The sequence below is a fragment of the Penicillium griseofulvum genome, assembly GCF_001561935.1.
Source record: "Penicillium griseofulvum strain PG3 chromosome Unknown contig_95, whole genome shotgun sequence".
Classification (NCBI taxonomy): domain Eukaryota; kingdom Fungi; phylum Ascomycota; class Eurotiomycetes; order Eurotiales; family Aspergillaceae; genus Penicillium; species Penicillium griseofulvum.
The window spans coordinates 523,169-541,572 of record NW_024467454.1 but is presented as its reverse complement, the minus strand read 5'-3'; the positions used below and the strand labels follow the sequence as shown (position 1 = coordinate 541,572).

The window sequence follows — 18,404 nt, the reverse complement described above, 5'->3', positions numbered from 1 at the left end:
GATTTGCTAGGTGGAGACACTTAGGGCTTCGCCTCGGATCTCAAACAGGAAGCTCGGGGCACCACCGGCGGGCCTCGTGTGCTTTTCATATTAGGCAAGTAAGCTACCCCTCCTTGGAAGCTTCATTATGCCCCTCATCGAAGTCGAAAGATTACTATGTCTAGTGACGAAAGTGGACGGAGCCGAGGGATACTGGGCACACATAAAGACAGCAAATCCCGCGCAAGATGCCGCGGTCTAAAGTATCTTGCAATATATGTCCAAAATGTCCTTAACCCAAACCATCACTGCACCCAATGGTGTGAGCTACCAACAGCCCACTGGTCTCTTCATCAATAACCAATGGGTCGCTTCGTCATCTGGCCAAAAGCTCAAGTCTATCAACCCTGCGTCAGTAACCCACCCTACAACCTCAACTTCGGCTTGAAACTGACGTATCATGTTTACAGGACCGAAGAAGAGATTACTTCAGTCCATGCCGCCACAGCGGAGGATGTTGACAAGGCGGTTCGTGCCGCCCGCGCTGCATTTGAAGGAGAAGAATGGCAAAGTGTTGTCGGTACTGCTCGTGGCAAGTTGATGCTTAAAGTAGCCGACTTGGTTGAGAGCCAACAACATGTTCTAGCCACCATTGAGGCACTTGACAATGGCAAGCCATACTCTCAGGCGCTGGGTGACATTGAGGAAGTCTTCTCGGTTTTCCGGTATTATGGAGGCTGGGCCGACAAGGCTTATGGACAAACTATCGAGACCAGCCGCGCCAAGTTTACTTATACCGTGCGCGAACCTATTGGTGTTTGCGGTCAGATCATTCCGTACGTTCCCCCTCAAATGTGTCTTTGGCAGCTGGACTTGTCCAATCTATCACCTGAACACCCACTTGCTTTCATTCGAGATCCTTCACAACCTAACGATTTTCTCTACCCTCATGTAGATGGAACTATCCACTCGGTATGGCAGCGTGGAAGTTGGGCCCTGCACTCGCTTGCGGTAACACAGTGGTTATTAAAGCAGCCGAGCAGACCCCGCTTTCTATCCTCTATTTCGCAAACATCCTGGTCGAAGCAGGGTTCCCACCCGGCGTGGTCAATATCATCAACGGCTATGGCCGCGAAGCTGGGTCAGCCTTGGTCCAACATCCTGAAGTCGATAAGGTGGCATTCACCGGCAGCACACCTACAGGGAAACAGATCATGCGGATGGCCAGTGATACGATGAAAAACATCACTCTTGAGACAGGAGGCAAGAGTGCTCTCGTCATCTTCGACGACGCTCAGATCCCCAATGCCGTCAAGTGGGCCCATTACGGTATAATGGGCAATATGGGCCAAATCTGCACCGCAACATCGAGGATTTTCGTCCACGAGAAGATTTACGATACCTTCATTCAAAGTTTCAAAGAATACGTCGCGAAGATCCAAGTCATTGGATGTCCATTCGATGAAAAAACATACCAAGGCCCCCAAGTCTCCAAGGATCAATTCGAAAAGATTCTCGAATACGGTCGCATTGCCCAGGAGGAAGGCGCTACAATCGTTACCGGAGGCAAGACTGCCGACGCTCGACCTAACGGTAAAGGATACTATGTTGAACCTACGATCGTGCGTGATGTGCAGCCGCATATGAGAATCTACAAAGAAGAGATCTTCGGGCCATTTGCGGTCTTTGTGAAATTCTCAACTGAGGTTGAAGCTATCCGCTTAGCGAACGCGACTGAATACGGCCTTGCTGCTGCTGTATGCACAAGTGATATTACCCGTGCTCACCGTGTGGCGAATAAGTTGAAGGCTGGTATGGTCTGGATTAATTCTAGCAACAATAGTGATTTCCGTGTGCCTTTTGGTGGGGTGAAGCAGAGTGGTATTGGAAGAGAATTGGGTCAGGCTGGGTTGGAGGCGTACTCGCAACTCAAGTCGGTTCATTTGAATCTGCAGCTAGTTGAGCAGATCTAGTGTTGTGATTATTTTATGTATTTAGTGTGGACTGAAAGAGCTGGATGAAAAGTATACTTAGAGTAGATCAAATACCTTTCAACTTGAAATATGTTGAATATCTTTTGATTTGGCTGAGAACAAGCAAAGATAAGTATTGGTTGAACACTGGTAGTTAACCTCCCAGTACTATCAAAATATCGTGGTGTATAGTAGGTGGCATTGTGGCATTGATGATGCCAGTGCGTTTTTGGTGGGACAAGACATTTAGACAGGTTAAGTGACAGTATATTATTGGGGCCGAAAGAAGGCAAATATATGTAACTCTAATAGGAAATTCACAAGTCCCGAATATTACATCGTCTATCCTTCCATCGTGACATCGTCATCCTCTTCATCGGTGTCAGAATCGATATTCAGGGTGGGCAATTCATCATCGCTATCATCAGCCTCCTCTGGAGCCTGCGGGTTCAGGCTCATAGATGTGGTAGACACCTGCGTTGAAACCTTGGGGGCCTCGGCGTTGGTGATGGTAGGAGCTGGCTGAGAGAAAGGTTGTTGGCTCGAGGTGCTTGCGATGATTTCGTCGAATCGCGCCTTCTTGATCTGAACCTCCTGCTTCTGCGGTGTTGGCTCCTCGGCCGTGGTTTCCTCAGTAAAGGTCCGCTTGTGGAAAGAAGGCGTAGGAGTTGCGGTCTTTGAATCGTCTGGCTTCGGTACTTGCAGGGGCGCCGACACTGGTTGCTTCAAAAATTCGGTAGTCTTTGGGGCGGCGTTGTATCCCTCATCGGCCATGTCCTCGTCCTCTGCTTCTTCGTCTTCATCGACATAGGCGTCAAGCTCGGGTGCGGTCATCAAGACTGGCATCCTAGGACGGATCAGAGCCTCCACCTCCATCTGATCGGCATAAGGTCGGGTCAAAAATGGAATGATGCTCGAGCCTGCTCCACGGCCCTTGACGGCGGGGACAGGGTTCAGTACGCTAGCCAACATCGCATCTTTGTCGGAAGTCAAAATGATCGAGCGGTCCATTTCAGCCCTGATGGAGGGAGGCACAAGCTCGGCGGGGATAGAAACGAACACGGCCTGCAACAGCGCAGATGCGTTTTGCTGAACATCTAAAGATGGAGAATCCGCTTGTGTCTGGCGGGACTTTTGAAGATCGGGGTTCAAAAAGGCGTCCGCATTAGCGGTTCCTTGTCCGCCCTTTGACTTTGCTTTGGAGTCAGAGCCCGAATTTCCCGTGGTGGAATCTTCGGTCGGCGGCAATATATCATTGCAGCAAGAGCGTAGGACGTTCGTCAAAGATACCACGCTCTGTTTTGTCATCGCAGGTCCGTTCACCGGCACTAGAGAACGAAGCAAAGCATAGACTGCCGAACGCAGGTCTTTATTGAAATTCTCGCCCTTGAAAGTCCAGACAGCCTGCTCTAGAATAGTCTGCGTTACTGAGGTTGCGCTGGTGGCCAAGATTCCGACAACGTTGGAAAGCAAGCTCATGCATGCGATGTGAATGCGAGGCAGCTCCATCCAAAGTGCCTCTCGCTCGTCACGGCTGATTTCCTGGTTGAACTGAATGCCAGATTGAGACGATGCGGCACCATTAGGCGGGACAGTCACAGCAGTAAGTCGGGAGGTCAAATCGAGGATAGAGCCTATCGGAAGGGCAACCGCAGCTGCGGATGGCATCGAGATGAAATCAGAGAGAATCTGCAGAAGTGCAACCAACCTATCCACGCCTGAGTGCAGTCCGCTCCAGCCTGGAAGTCCAAGACCATCCGGCCCCCCGTCACCCATTTCTTGGCTATAGTTTGGCCGTGTGTGTACCAGGCTCGCATCGACGGACTCCCACTGCTCTACAACGGCTCGGAAAACGTGGTCTGTCGTTCTGTGGATGGACAAAATCGTCGACTTGCAATCATCCTTCCATCCAGAGCCCGCCTGATCCTTGGGTGCACATTTGTGGAGAGATACAAGCAGCTGCTCGGCTGCGTCGATCACATGCTCGGGGAAATACGCAGGTGAAGAAGAGCCAATCACTTCAACGAGAAGAGTTCGGAGCTGGGCACCAAACGGACGGAATAGAGTGATATGTCTTGGGATCAATTCCAGCAAGGCGTGGAGGACAATTTCCATGAATGGAGTGTTGGGCTTTGGCTTTCGGACTGAGCCCGAGGGTGTCTTGGTGATGGTAGAGACCAAGTTCAACGCAGCGGTAATGAATCCAGGGAGCTGTGGGGTTGTGATCTCACGGACAAGTGTCGGGTACTGGTATGTGAGGTGGAAAATACGAGTAAGTGTGATAATACACATCTTTCTCGTGGAGATCGGATCCGGTTTCTAAAAACGCATAAGTCATGGAGCCAGCACGGATAGATACCGGGTCTAGATTAATTCATACCGCGAGGATGCTGATCAAACTGCGAACAATAGGCTCATAGCCGCGCAGGATTTCCCATTGACCAGCTTCGACTGTAGCTTTCACCAATATAACGGCGGTCCATCTTCCCTCAACACTGCGGTCCTGCAACAGACTGGCCAGTCTAGTCTTCAGTTTATGAATCTGAACAGCATTATCGGAGTCTGATTTGCCAGATTTCTGGGTTTGAGGGGTAGATAGCAGTTCAGCGCAATCGCTCAATGAAGTCGCAAGGAACGAAGCTATCTGGGGTAATTGCTCAACCGGAGTAGTTGTCAGGCGATGCGTGATGGCGCGCAGAGTAGTGGAAGACATATTCTATTAGTTTAGACCTATTTAGCAGGTCTTAACTCCAAAAATATGCCAATGGATAGAAAAATGAGAGTAGACAAAAAAGGTGAGAGTCTTATCGATAACATTTTTTTTTCATCAAAAAGCTCGGACCAACATAAACTGTCGTTAAATTACCGTCACGTACGTAATCCCTCTCCACCCCTGGACGATCATCGGCCTTCAGACTGACGATGTTGGCGAAGCTTGGTTGCTCTTCTCCCTTTTTAGATTATTCCCACAACTCTCCTGAATCATGGCTGTAAGTATCCCTCCTATGTCTCCTTCGGCATGTCCTAGTTTATATTTCTTCTTAAATTGTTGATACCACCCAGTATTTATGTTGACACGTGCGAACCAGGGAGGCAATGCCGAGAAAGGGCAGGGCTATATCGCGGCCTTGGACCAGGCGCGGAGTCAGGGCAAATGGGATGAACTCCCCGAATTGATTAGAAAAGTTACAAAACATGCACCGCAAAAGACTTGTACGCCACCGGTCCCTAGTTTATTGATCTCAGCCTAACCGAGCCGTCTCTAGGCCTGATACAGACCGCAACTGCGGAATCGCGTGTGATTGCATATCTTCAACAAAAGTCCTCCGGCGACTCATCTTCTTCCTCCCCAAATCTCGTCGAGCTAATTCCGGCCCTCTTGACGACAATTGAGAATAATGACGGATCACCACAAGAATTATTGCAAGCGCAGGTCTGTCTAGGGTGGATACACTGGGCTTTGAATGAACCTGGACTTTCGGCAGCGCGTCTCCCTAAGGATTTCGCGGCGACTATTGACAGCTTGGCCAGTGGAGGAGAGCAACCTACTTCATGGACCGAGGTCTGCTTAGTGAAGGGATGCTACATCAAGGGTATGTTTACTTTGTTTACTTTCGGGTGTAGCCAGCGCTGTATCTGACAGCAAGCCAGCAACCGCACAATTTACCGCTGCAGACATCGGTGACGCATTGGAGACATTTTCATCTCTAATTCCGTGGCTAAGCGGGGGCAAATTAGCCTCAATCACCACCCCGCAATTCCTAAAATGGTCCGAGTCACTTCTGGGCAATGGTGCCCTTTTGGCCAGTGATCAAGTGACCAAACGTCCACAATATTCAGATCCCAGGCATGCAGATATTGCCTTGCGATTACTCAGGTTGTGGGCGTCTCATCCTGCCGTGAAACAAGGGGTCTCTACTAACAACGCATCGAATGTGGATGGTTTCAACCCAGCTCCCCGGGCATCGGTATGGACCGCTTACTACAAACTTCTCACAGCGGTCCTTCAGAATGGGGTCACATACACCGGCCCCAATGACGGGCCGGACCGCCCACAACTTAGCAGTGAATTGCGCCGCGTAGAAACTATCTATGAACGCAATCTTCTCTCTGAAGTCATGTTTCCTACAGCCAGCTCGCAGAACTCCCAAGTCGAAGAGTGGGTGGAGCAGGTGATTAATAACTGGCAAGTCTTGTGTGGTCCTGAGTGGCAGGATTCAGACCTCGGCGAAGGGGGTCAGAATGCAGTTGGTCGTAATGTTCTAGAGGTGATTATAACAGCATATGCCATGAAGTCATGTGTACTAACATTTCTTATCCTAGATCCTATACCGGGCAGCGACAAAGACCTATCACTCTCATTTGGTACTTCGACGTCTCTTCCATGTTCATTCTGCGTTAGCAGACTTTGACCTTGCTGTGAAGGCGCTTGATTCCTATATCGAGATTGTCACTGCAGCCAAAGAAAGGGCAGAGAAGTCTGCTGCGTATGGTGAGCTGGAAAAGGATGAAATATTGCTGCAGACGCTTTCTGAGGGGGTCACGTTATTGAGCTGTCTTGGCTCGCTGGAAGAGGCAGAGAAAGCCCGAGACCTGACTGAAATGATAAGGGAGTATATCGACAAGAACGATACACCCCCCACAAACGGTCAGGTCAATGGCAATTCTACGAACTTGCCAAAAATCCCTCCCTCTGTATTGGCCTCCTCCTACCGAGCCATCGGTGTTGGACTTGCCTGCTGGGCAAGCTGGACTCCTGTGACCGAATCACGGGATGAAATTAGAGCGGATGCGATTGAATACCTTGAAAAAAGTCTTGACCCAGAATTGGGAAGTAGCTCAAGCTATTCTTCAATTTACACCCTAGGTCTTGTGTTGGCCGAGAACAGAGATTTGGACACTGCAATTGACTATGTCAAGTCAGCACTGACGCCAAGCATTTCGTCCACTGCGGTATCTGATGATCTTTCCAAAGAACGTGACTTGGTATCTCTATGGCATTTGCTTGCACTACTGCTGAGTGCGAAGCAGGAGTTCGAGATTGCTGGGCGCTCATGTGAGGCCGCATTCGAGCAGTTCCCTCGAGAATTATTCTCAAAGGGTCATCGCGAACGGAATCCGTCGAGGAACGCGCAAACCCCCAATCAGCGCTCAATCGTGAGCAGGTTGCAAGGCAGAGAAAAAGAACGCATCGTTCAAACCCGCATCACACAGCTTGCGTTCATCGAGCTCCTAGAAGGGCCCGAGGCTGCTGTCAACCATAGCACACAATTATTGAGTCTTTTCGGCACTCTTTTCCAGGACCTGAACCTCGAGGCTGGGGGCACTAAAGCCGAGGCAGACCATCTAGTACCGCCAAAGAGCTCTGCCGGAACTACCAAGAGCTTCCGAGGAAGCATTTTTGGCCGAAACAGAACAGTCCAATTACCAGATCGCCGTGCTGATCAGAGCAATGGCTCTGATACTGCTATTCCACCCACCCCAGCTATCCCAAATGGTCATATGACCGATCATCCGTCGATCCAGGTCACGGATGAAGACCCCAACAGCCGCCAGGGAAGAGCGCCAACGATTGGGAGAGCAGACTCTAAGAAATTGAAAAAGCGAAGTTCAAGCTTCCATAGAAACGAGAGGCCGCGCGTTGAAGAGCCCCCGCTTCCTAATAATGGGGGTGAAACACCCGCAGAAATGGTGGGCGTTGCATTTTCTGGCAACACATCACCAGAGTCGGCAATCCATCCTACCAAAGGCAGACAGCCACTGCCGAAGATGGCACACAACATGAACTATAAACAAGAAATTTCCCCCGCCGGCCATGAGGAACAACCCCCTAAACAGGATATCCGGCTCCCAGTCGGCCACCGCTTCGACTCTCCCACAAGCGCCGTCACGAAGTTTTCTCTAATCCAATCCCAGAAGCACGCCTTAAGTCTTCTTGTCAAAATCTGGCTTGTTATCGCTGGTCTTTATCGCCGAGCGTCACTTTTCGACGATGCCCGTGAAGCATGCGAAGAAGCTTCCAAACAAGCCGCGCGAGTGGAAGCACTTGTGGCATCACATGAATCCTCAGCTCGATCTTTCAGCAAGCGTGGCTGGGGTGCTTCAAAGAGCTCTGAGGAGCTCTGGGCGGATGTCTACGCGGAACAGGGTCTCTTGTCCCAGGCTCGATCTAACCCCCATCAAGCTATGAGGCATTTTGAGGAAGCGCTGCTGCGCTATCAGGACCACCCAGCAGCAACCATTGGGCTTGCTAATCTTCTCTTGGACATTTGGGATCAAAAATTGGATCCTGAGCCATCAAATGCCGACGTGGATCTTAACGCCTCACGTCTATCGTTGCTCTCGGAGACACCAAAACCCAACTCTGCGAAGGCTATCTCGACTGACGATCTGAAAAAATCAAGCGAGCCGAAAAAGGCGGTTCCCGAAGAGGCACCTCTATCTGCACAAGATGTTGAGCCTAAGCTTCTGCACCGTCTCGCGGCCCGCGATCGCGCCTATGGGCTTCTTTCGGCGTTGACGAAGCTCGGAAGCTCATGGGACAACTCCGAGGCATGGTATGCGTTGTCGAGAGCATATGAGGCCGGCGAGCAGATCGAAAAGCTGAAAGAAGTGCTTTGGTGGTGCATTGAACTGGAGGATCGAAGGCCAATTCGGCACTGGTCTAATATTGGGTCCGGCGTCTATGTTCTTTAATTTTGAAGGCAACAAAATCCTGTATCTTCCTGTATCTACTGCATTTCACCCCCTCTAGCAACGGACTTTTTTTCAACGAGATACCTTGTTGTTTATACCATGACGGTTATCAGAATTACTACAATCTTCATTGAAGCGCATTTTGAGAACGGACTTTTCTCATAAAAAATAATCACTACTGGCAAAACGTCTTTATATACATTTCCCAAATCGACAAATGAGTTGCCAATGGGTTGGAAAGGGAGACCGGGATCAGTTGAACGGCAAAACAAGTGGATTGATTCTGCTACTGCAAATAAATCTACCGCGGAGCAGCGGTAGGAGTCCAGGCAGCGATCTTGGGCCGGGTGCTAGAGTAACGTTAGTCGATGCGCAGGAAATACCAAAAATTTCAATGTTAGCATTTCACATACGTGCTGTAAGTCTTGAATGCTCCGCGGCTTTGAGTAGGGTTGGCGCGGTGGTCAGTCAGCTCCCAGGGACGGAAACCGGACTGCATGACCTTGTCGGCGGTCGGGGGCGCGTCGACGAGGTAGGAAATCCATGCGTGCCTAGTAAGGTTAGTTCCACATCATTGCAGGCGCATTTTCAATCCAGTTTCTCGAGATAATCGCTTACCAGCCAGGCTCAATGTGGGATGCGTCGTATTCGACCTCCTTGTAGTCGATCCATCGTGTTCGGACTAAACAGAGAAGTACAATTAGACCTTCATGTTTCAATGCGATAGTATGAGTCGAAGCGTCTTCTTACGAGGCAATTCCTCCAGGTTCTCGAAGTATTTGTTTCCGAAGCGATCGGTTCCGATCAGAGTTCCGGCCTTGGTATCACCTATAAGAGCGCATTGTCAGTAAACTGCTGGGCAGATGTTGGTAGAGTAGCAACGCACCGATGTACTATATCACAGCAATCAGGGACATAGGTTAGTCTCGAGCTCATTCAATTGACCTGCTATTCCGGGGGAGGCGTCTGTAACGGACCTGCATCTGGTGGGCGGCATCCTGGACAAGTGTGTTAGCGACCGATTTTCCATAGAGAATAAATTGCAGTTATACAAACCTTGAATCCGACCCGGCGAAGGTTGCGCAGCGTCCTCAAAACAGTCGACATCTTTGCTGGTATATCGTGCTAGAGCGAATGGGATGCGAGAGATTGGCGATTTGAGGTTGCAGGAGGGCGGTGTGTTTGCACTGTTTGCACCCTGCTCTACCATGGATATCCCGATTCAGAAAACCCTCGATCTTGGATATTCAGACATGTTGTGTCGCATTGGAGGACAAACGCTTCGTTGCGCTGGGCGTCGCCCAGTAGCACGTCAGAGACTGTGTACTCGCCAATTCTCCGCGCATACCGGTACAGGAACTGCGACTGCAGCATCCGCTCCTTCGCCTCTAGCAGGAATCACCGCGGAGCTAGACCGCATTGCTCCGCGATTTGAGGTGCCTGCGTCTCAGATTCATATCATTGACTCTCCGGCCAATTTTTACTCTACATTGAAGGTATGTTCTGTATGATTGTCTGCTAGAAAATATTTTGGACTAATCCCCAGTTCCGCAGAATAAAATTCGCAATGCCCGGCGGCGCATTTACCTCTCTACCTTGTACATCGGCAAGACAGAACACGATCTTGTCGACACCTTGAGCCAGGCTCTCCGCGGTAATCCGGATCTCAAAGTTTCCATTCTCACAGATGCTCTGCGCGGCACACGGGAGACGCCGAATCCTTCATGCGCATCACTCCTTTGCTCGTTGGTGGAAGAGTATGGACCTGAACGAGTCGAGATTCGGATGTTCCATACTCCTAACTTGACTGGTCTAAGAAAGAAGTGGATTCCTTCGCGCGTCAACGAGGGCTGGGGCTTGCAGCACATGAAGCTATACGGGATAGACGACGAGATCATTCTATCGGGGTATGTTACCTGCGCACTGGTACAAACGTGCGATATTAATAGAATCGCAGAGCAAACCTATCCGAGGAATACTTCACCAGCCGCCTAGATCGATACCATGTGTTCGATTCCAAGGTGCTAACCGAATATTACGCTAAAATCCACCATGCAGTCTGCAGTCTGAGCTTCCAGGTGCTGCCAGACCCTCAAAAGAAATCCAGTTACATATTGGATTGGCCTACCACAAACAAAGCTCCCTCTCCTCTTGACGATACTCAAGAATTTATCACATGTTCTTCAAAGCTCTTGAGCCCCCTCATTCAAGCTTCTGACAACAAACCTGCACTTCCCTCCTCATCAAGTCAAACCTATGTATACCCTGTATCGCAGTTTACTTCTCTACTGCAACCTGACGACACATCTACCGAATACCCTGCCATGACGACCATTCTCCATCTCCTGTCAAGCTCATCACTTTTTGTTGGTGCCCGCTGGCTCTTCACGGCTGGTTACTTCAACATGCACCCTGTTCTTTCCTCCCTCATGATTTCCAGTACAACCACCGCGTCTAGGACTCCAACCACCACGAAAGGTACTGTTCTAACAGCCTCGCCGTGGGCAAATGGATTCTACGGCTCCTCTGGAGTCTCGGGCATGCTACCAGCCGCATACACCCATCTCGCTGCCCGCTTCCTTGACCGTGTCGCCGATGCACACGCCACAGATTCAATCCAACTGAAGGAGTGGCGCAAGGGCACTGTAGGCACACCAGGCGGATGGACCTACCATGCCAAAGGTCTCTGGATTACACTGCCACGCGAGGAACACCCCAGCCTCACCTTCGTCGGTAGCAGCAACTACACAAAGCGCAGCTACAGTCTAGACCTTGAGTCCGGTGCTGTGGTCGTGACGAACGATCCGGATCTTAAGCAGAAGCTGGGTGAAGAGACGGAGCGGCTTCAGAAAAATGCTACTCCCGTCTCGAGAGATGACCTGATGCGGACAGAAAGGCGAGTCGGATGGAATGTGAGACTTTCTATGTGGATTGTGGAGAAGGTTGGCGGTGCCTTCTAGATCTCTTCTTGGTCTTTTGTATAAATATCTTTTGAACATAGCGAATTTGTAATATACTTGAGTATAGATTGATGTGACGGTTGAAGCTATCACATCATCCAAGAACATCTCATCTGAGTCATACACTATGGATCACTCCTGTTCCAATTATGTATGGATAACAATGGAATATCCTCGGCCTGAAATATCTCCACACCTAGTCAAGAAGCTGTCGCCTCAAAATTCTGGTTCGGCTTCGATCTAGATAACACAATCTATAAATTTCGCCGTGAGGACATACTGGCTGTCCTTGATGATGAAAAAATATGTCTAGCTTATATGATATCAGTGTATTACGAGTGAATTCATGGGCTGTTTTAGAAAATGTACTCGTCCATAGAGAGTAAGAATACACAATAGTTAGAGCATCGAGACATAAACATAACTTTTGGTCTAGCCATCAAGAGATATCAACCCTAACGCACAGGAATGCCGTAAAATAAATAATAAAAAGCCAAACGCCATGTCATGACTGGGGGTTCCCGTCGTCTCATATGCAGTGCAAATCTTCATCTAAGCTGTTCCGGAGACTTTGCCCTTGCCTCGAATCCGAGCTGGGCCAAGACCGGATCGCACCTCGTCGAGCATCCTGATGCCAATGGCCTCGTTGCCGTTCTTACCACGCTTGTGTTTAGCGCCGTGTCGCTTCGCCTGGCCACTGGTGTTGGGGTCCCAGCTGGAGAGGAAGTCGTCCATGACGTTGTTGAAGGTGCTCCGGCTGTGCACGGCATCACCATTTCCGTCGACCAGACTAGGGGCCTGGGATGATGCGGTGGACATGCCCGTCATGCCGGTTGCACCTGTCATTCCGCTGATCATGGACATGTTGTCATCGTATTCGTCTTCCTCGTCAAGAGAGTAGAGTTGCTCAACCTTGTCAAATCGGTCGTCAAGGAGACGGTGGCCAGCAGTACGAGCCAGGGCGGACGATGTCATCGAGTACGCAGACGGGTTAGTCAGAGCACCCTTGCGCTTCTTCCGGCGAATTGGTGTTCCGCCAGCGGTGAAAACGGTTGATGCCATTGTCTGTGATGCTGCGATTGTGGGTGCAGCAGGTGTGGGAGCATTGCCGGCCTTGGCATCTTTCTTGAACTTGGCGAACTCGCTCATCCAACTCTGGTCAGTGGGCTCCATGTCGGGAGCAGGCTTATCAGGCTCAGGCATCTCGCTGGGGTCCATTGGTGGCTTCGCGGGCCCTTCTGGCAGGTCATCATCGAATGAGCGCTCGGCCTTGGTGCTATCCGGCTGCACGGGCGCTTTCTCTGTAGCATCCGACTCCCATCCCTCATCTTCGACATCGTCAAACAGAGAATCCTCCCAGTCGCCCTCGTCTATTTCCTCCGCATTGGCTGTTAATTGGTCAAAGATTCCGTCATCGTCGCCGTCCTCCACGAAGGCTTCGTCCTCCAGGGCCTCCAGGGCCTCTCGCAGCCGTGGGTCCATGTCAGGCTTGAATCCAGCAATTGCGTCTGGAACATTCTGCTGGTCCTGATAGGTTGGCTTACGAACATAGGACGACGCAGTTGAGCGCATGTCACCATATTGGGAGCCATAAAGACTGGGACCGGCGGAGGCGCTCTGATAGGTATCTTTATCCACGAGCGAGACCTGTCGCAACGCATCTTCCAGCTTCATCCCTCGACCAGCTCTGCCCTTGGACTTCTCAGTCTTTGCTTCGACAAAGTACGCATCTCCGGTGCCGCTTCCTAGCTCGCGCAGATGCTGCATGTAATCGTAGTTGGAGTCATCGTAGTACACGCCGTAGTTGGCGGCCTCGCCCTCATTCTTGCGAGCACTGTCGCCATATTCGGACTGGAGATCAGACAAATTTGGCAATGGCTTCTTCGAGGTCTTTACGGAAGACGGTGCGGGAGCGGGCGCGGGCGCGGGGCCTCCGACCTGGTACAGGAAACGGTCATCCGCACTGGTATCGTGGATCAACGGATCATTTTGAGACCGGTGAAAGAGCTGGAATGTGCTCGCATTCTTCTTGTCACTATTAACATGTTAGCTTTGGCGCTATAGTGATCATCATACTATACGTACATCCACTGTTTGGGCGGCATCTTTGGTTTTGGTCAACTTTTTGGTATCGCAGAAAAAAAAGGGAAAAAGTGGGATTGATAGGGTCACGTGTGGCTTATCGCCCCTCGTTCTCCGGGGTCCTCAGAATCGAACTGATGTAGATGTTTTAAGGATGAAGTTTTACTCTATATTTAATTTTGATTTTACTCATTGTGCACCTTCGCTTGGAGACTTGGGTATTCATTGGGCTCGGCGATTTAAGGAGGCCCGCATCAATAGTACGATGTCATAGATTGGATCATAAACCCTAGCCATAGACCATATTATTACTCATCAACGGTTTCTACCTATGGTATAACTCAATAAGTTACACCTATATAATACTAATAGAACGATAGAAACCGACATAAAGTACAAAAGACGCCGTTATATACTTCCAAACCTGCCCAGAGACTTCTGGGCAACCCGATAGAGGGGGGATTAGTCAGCGTTATCTTATCCGTCTGAATAATCCAAAATTCCCTTTTTAGGTGGGGGTTGTGCCTCTTCGACTGGATTTTTTTACTTATCCAAGTTTTTGTCAATTTTATCTAAAGACATCACCATCATGGTTTTGCCTAAATCCAAGAAGTCCGTGGGACTGGGTTCCAGTCTCATGAACGATCGGTTCGGAAAGGGCAAATCATCATCTATGAAGAAGGTCTCTCACAATAATGCCATCCAGCGCACAGGTGTCAATGGTGAGACCTACGTCACCAACGAGGCAAAAGAGGCCTCATGGGTCAAGATGCGCAGTATCACTGAGCAGGCAGCGCTCGACGAATTCCTGAGTACAGCCGAACTGGCCGGAACCGACTTTACCGCTGAAAAAATCAACAACGTCAAGATTATCCACTCCGATCAGAAGAACCCCTTCCTTCTCACTCCCACCGAAGAGAAGAAGATTGCCATGAAGCACGAAAGGAACAAGGACCGTCTAACTGTTCCCCGACGACCCAAGTGGGACCAATCCACGACTCGGAATGAACTAGAAACTATGGAGAAAAAGAGTCTGTTGGACTGGCGACGAGGACTGGCCGAGCTGATCGAGAGCCACGATCTGCTGATGACCCCATTCGAGCGCAATCTGGAGGTGTGGCGCCAGCTGTGGCGTGTCATTGAGCGGTCCGATCTTATTGTGCAGATTGTCGATGCGCGAAACCCATTGCAGTTCCGTTCGGAGGATCTGGAGAGTTACGTCAAGGAGATTGATCCTCGAAAGCAGAACTTGCTGCTGGTCAACAAGGCGGATATGTTGAGTCTTAAGCAGAGAGAAGCTTGGGCTGAGTACTTTGAGAAGAACAATATCAACTTCCGTTTCTTCTCAGCGCATCTCGCCAAAGAGAAGAACGAGGCCCTCGCTTTGCAGGAGGAAGAATATGACACTGATGATAATCTTGCCAAGTCAGCACAAAAGATCAACATGGACATCCATGCCACTGAAGATGATGGATATAAGAAGGAGGATACAGTGGAGGAAGAAAGGGCTAAGCTTGCCGATCCTACGCGCTCTCTTGGACCACACATCCTGGACACCGATGAGCTGGAAGAACTTTTCCTAGCCAACTCCCCAGAATCACTACCACAAGACGGCGAGTCTGGCGAGACTAAGCGTAAGACCACAATCGGTCTTGTCGGTTACCCCAACGTGGGTAAGTCCAGTACCATCAACGCCCTCCTAGGTGCGAAGAAGGTCTCCGTCTCTGCCACACCCGGTAAGACCAAGCATTTCCAGACTCTCTACCTCTCCCCCGAGATTATGCTGTGCGATTGTCCCGGTCTCGTGTTCCCCAATTTCGCTACCACCAAGGCCGAGTTGGTCGTCAACGGTGTGCTGCCCATCGATCAGCAGCGCGAGTTCACTGGTCCCGCCGGCATTGTCGCCAAGCGTATCCCCAAGCATTTCATTGAGCAGGTTTACGGTGTGAAGCTTAGAATGCGTCCCATCGAAGAGGGCGGCACTGGTATCCCCACCGCCAGCGAGGTTCTGCGTGCCTATGCTCGCGCCCGCGGTTTCTCTACCCAGGGTATCGGTCAGCCTGACGAGTCCCGCGCTGCACGGTACGTTCTAAAGGACTACGTCAACGGCAAACTTCTCTGGGTCAACCCTCCCCCAGTTCCCGAGAACGAAACTCCAATTGATACCGTGGAGTTCAACAAAGAGCTATACGACCTCGCCCATCTTCCCGAAAGACGCCGAATCCAGCTCACACAGGCCAAGATTGGGAAACACACTGCAGCAGAAGAGGTCGTTGCAGACCCCGCCGCCGACATCGACCCAGAGAACCCCGCTGGCTCAGCCAAGATTTCCGTCGAGCCAGAGCTCGGTCGCACCTCCCGCAACCTTGATACAGGCTTCTTCGGCTCAGAAACCGGTCCCTCTGCCGGTCGTCTCACCCTCCCCTTCCAGGCTCGGTACACCCAACAGGGCCAGGAAATGCGCAAGGCGCCAACAGGCCGCAAGGAGCGGATGATGGTTGCTCTTGAGCGTGGCGTGGATGTCTCTGAGGTGAAGGGTGGCAACTCAAAGAAGCACTTCAAGGCAAACAAGCGTCTGGCCAAGGGCAAGCGCAACAACCCTGAGGATGACGACTACTAAAAAGTGATTTTTCTATTTATTTTGTTGCATTGTTGCGCTCGCAGGCGAGTCGGGGGAGGTCCTACCGCTCCCCTTCTACTCTACGAGATATCATTCTTGGTCTCACGGGGCCTGGGATGAATGAATTGATAAATGGTCTGGGGATTTGCATGTCATGTCGGGAAGGTTTATGTCCATGTTCATGCTCATGTTGAATCATCTTTTTGGCGTTTGGTTTTTACGAGTTGAATAACGATTTATACCAGTCATTCATTCACTTGATTCTATATCACTTCTCTTCTGTAATACCACAGACTCATATACCAAGTAAAAACGGAACAATGTGCATTCGACTATATAAACCAGGTATATCTATTCCTCAAAGGTGACTCTTAGGCTTGAACCCAGAAGCAGCAAGCAACCTATCAGCCTCCTCCCGCTGCCAGTTCAACTTAGCAATAACCGCATCCTTCCTCGACTTATTCTCCCGCTTACCCATCTGCTGCAAATGAACCTCATCAGGACCATCCGCAATCCTCAACGTCCGAATTCCAGCCCACATATATGCAAGCGGCGTATCCTGACACACACCCGCAGCACCATACGCCTGCACTGCACGATCAATGATAGTAAGCGCCGTCTGCGGCACAAGAACCTTAGCCTGAGCGATCTCCTTCAACGCGCCCTTCGCATCACCCTGATCGATCTTGATAGCAGCGTTCAAAACAATCAAACGCGCCGCATCAACCTCAATCCGCGACTTAGCAATCCATTCCAGGATAACACCGTGCGCAACCAAAGGCTTGCCGAATGTCTGCTTGCGCTCGTCGTTGACGCGGGCAATTAGCCATTCCAGCGCGCGCTCGGCGGCGCCGATTGCTCGCATCGCGTGGTGGATGCGACCGGGGCCGAGACGGCCTTGGATGATCTCGAAGCCGCGGCCTTCGCCGAGGACCATGTTTGAGGCGGGAACGCGCACGTTCTTGAATGTGATGTGACCGTGGCCGTGGGGTGCATCGTCGTAGCCGTATACAGTCAACATGCGGTGCACTGTGATGCCGGGGAGTCCGGCTGGGACGAGGATGACGGATTGTTGCTTGTAGGAGTCGGGGTTTTTGGCGTCGGTCTTGCCCATTACGAGGTAGATTGCGCAGCGGGGATCGCCGGCGCCGGAGGACCACCATTTCTATTGTTGTTAGATGTTGTTGAGGATGGGTGGTTGGGATCAGAGGTACATACCGAGCCATTCAGCACGTATTCATTTCCTTCCCGACGAATGTCAAGCTCGATATTTGTTGCATCGCTAGATGCGACGTCCGGCTCGGTCATTAGGAAAGCAGAGCGGATCTTGCCTTCCAGTAAAGGCTCGAGCCACTGTTTCTTTTGTGCGGCGTTACCGTACTTGGCGAACACTTCCATGTTACCGGTATCTGGGGCGGCATTGTTGGTAGCCTGATGATGGGAATGGTCAGCAATGAAACAATGCGTTTAAAGAATAGAACTCACCTCCGAGGCAATCTTGCTCTTGCCGAGCAATTCGGCCATCAATCCATACTCCAGGTTTGAGAATCCAGCGCCCTGGGAGAAGTGGTTCTTAGGCAAGAACATGTTCCACAGACCGAGCTTCTTGGCCTTCTCCTTCAGGCCCTCCAAGATGGCGGGGTTGGTGGTCCATCGCTTTTCGCCTTCGCCGAGCTGGGCTGAGAAGACGGCGTCGGCGGGGATGCAGTCTTTTTCAACGAATTCCTCGACCTGGGATTGGTGTTAGTATTGAGTATCAAAGCTAAACAAGAATGTTCATGTAATGGGGTACGGTATGGGTGGATTTACCAGATCAAGGGTCCGCTTGGCCTGTTCGCTAACGAATGGCTGGGCAATAGGTGGGATACGAGTAGAGGCGGCCATTTTGAATTGTGTAGGATATGAATCAAGATATTCAAGAAGAAATACAAAGAGAATATAAGGAGAGGTCAGCCAATTTGCGGAGAAGGTGGAGAAGCCGACGGATTCTGCGATGCCTCGGCCCAGCGATTAACCGGCCAACTTTTTAAGTCGAAGACAAGTACATCACCCCATTCTCATGTTATACATCACGATATTCGGCCAGAACTCCGA

At 50.7% G+C, this 18,404-nt stretch overlaps 8 protein-coding genes across 8 annotated transcripts; 4 read left to right on the top strand and 4 right to left on the bottom strand.

The window, feature by feature from the left end:
• Nucleotides 1–265: 265 nt before the first annotated feature.
• Nucleotides 266–1,952, top strand: PGRI_057180 (Aldehyde/histidinol dehydrogenase; the record flags this gene model as incomplete). Its single annotated transcript, XM_040793431.1, has 3 exons — nt 266–390; nt 450–815; nt 935–1,952. The coding sequence occupies 3 exons, from the start codon at nt 266–268 to the stop codon at nt 1,950–1,952; spliced, it is 1,509 nt and encodes a 502-aa protein (XP_040648286.1).
• Nucleotides 1,953–2,294: 342 nt separating this feature from the next.
• Nucleotides 2,295–4,665, bottom strand: PGRI_057170 (RIX1/PELP1 family protein; the record flags this gene model as incomplete). Its single annotated transcript, XM_040793430.1, has 2 exons — nt 2,295–4,271; nt 4,333–4,665. 2 exons carry the CDS (start codon nt 4,663–4,665, stop codon nt 2,295–2,297), a joined length of 2,310 nt encoding a protein of 769 aa, XP_040648285.1.
• Nucleotides 4,666–4,936: 271 nt separating this feature from the next.
• On the top strand, nt 4,937–8,648 carry PGRI_057160 (uncharacterized protein; the record flags this gene model as incomplete). Its single annotated transcript, XM_040793429.1, has 5 exons — nt 4,937–4,942; nt 5,042–5,165; nt 5,219–5,545; nt 5,604–6,220; nt 6,276–8,648. The coding sequence occupies 5 exons, from the start codon at nt 4,937–4,939 to the stop codon at nt 8,646–8,648; spliced, it is 3,447 nt and encodes a 1,148-aa protein (XP_040648284.1).
• A 301-nt stretch (nt 8,649–8,949) lies between these two features.
• On the bottom strand, nt 8,950–9,755 carry PGRI_057150 (complex I NDUFA12 subunit family protein; the record flags this gene model as incomplete). The annotated part of the gene is made up of 7 exons (XM_040793428.1): nt 8,950–8,998; nt 9,062–9,199; nt 9,267–9,330; nt 9,399–9,476; nt 9,535–9,541; nt 9,626–9,646; nt 9,705–9,755. 7 exons carry the CDS (start codon nt 9,753–9,755, stop codon nt 8,950–8,952), a joined length of 408 nt encoding a protein of 135 aa, XP_040648283.1.
• A 101-nt stretch (nt 9,756–9,856) lies between these two features.
• On the top strand, nt 9,857–11,608 carry PGRI_057140 (CDP-diacylglycerol--glycerol-3-phosphate 3-phosphatidyltransferase; the record flags this gene model as incomplete). The annotated part of the gene is made up of 3 exons (XM_040793427.1): nt 9,857–10,144; nt 10,203–10,555; nt 10,606–11,608. 3 exons carry the CDS (start codon nt 9,857–9,859, stop codon nt 11,606–11,608), a joined length of 1,644 nt encoding a protein of 547 aa, XP_040648282.1.
• A 552-nt stretch (nt 11,609–12,160) lies between these two features.
• Nucleotides 12,161–13,713, bottom strand: PGRI_057130 (ribosome biogenesis protein LTV1; the record flags this gene model as incomplete). The annotated part of the gene is made up of 2 exons (XM_040793426.1): nt 12,161–13,643; nt 13,694–13,713. The coding sequence occupies 2 exons, from the start codon at nt 13,711–13,713 to the stop codon at nt 12,161–12,163; spliced, it is 1,503 nt and encodes a 500-aa protein (XP_040648281.1).
• Nucleotides 13,714–14,279: 566 nt separating this feature from the next.
• On the top strand, nt 14,280–16,310 carry PGRI_057120 (ribosome biogenesis GTPase LSG1; the record flags this gene model as incomplete). The annotated part of the gene is made up of 1 exon (XM_040793425.1): nt 14,280–16,310. The coding sequence occupies one exon, from the start codon at nt 14,280–14,282 to the stop codon at nt 16,308–16,310; it is 2,031 nt and encodes a 676-aa protein (XP_040648280.1).
• Nucleotides 16,311–16,668: 358 nt separating this feature from the next.
• PGRI_057110 (uncharacterized protein) lies at nt 16,669–18,194 on the bottom strand (the record flags this gene model as incomplete). Its single annotated transcript, XM_040793424.1, has 4 exons — nt 16,669–17,475; nt 17,529–17,741; nt 17,796–18,041; nt 18,120–18,194. The coding sequence occupies 4 exons, from the start codon at nt 18,192–18,194 to the stop codon at nt 16,669–16,671; spliced, it is 1,341 nt and encodes a 446-aa protein (XP_040648279.1).
• Nucleotides 18,195–18,404: the final 210 nt, after the last annotated feature.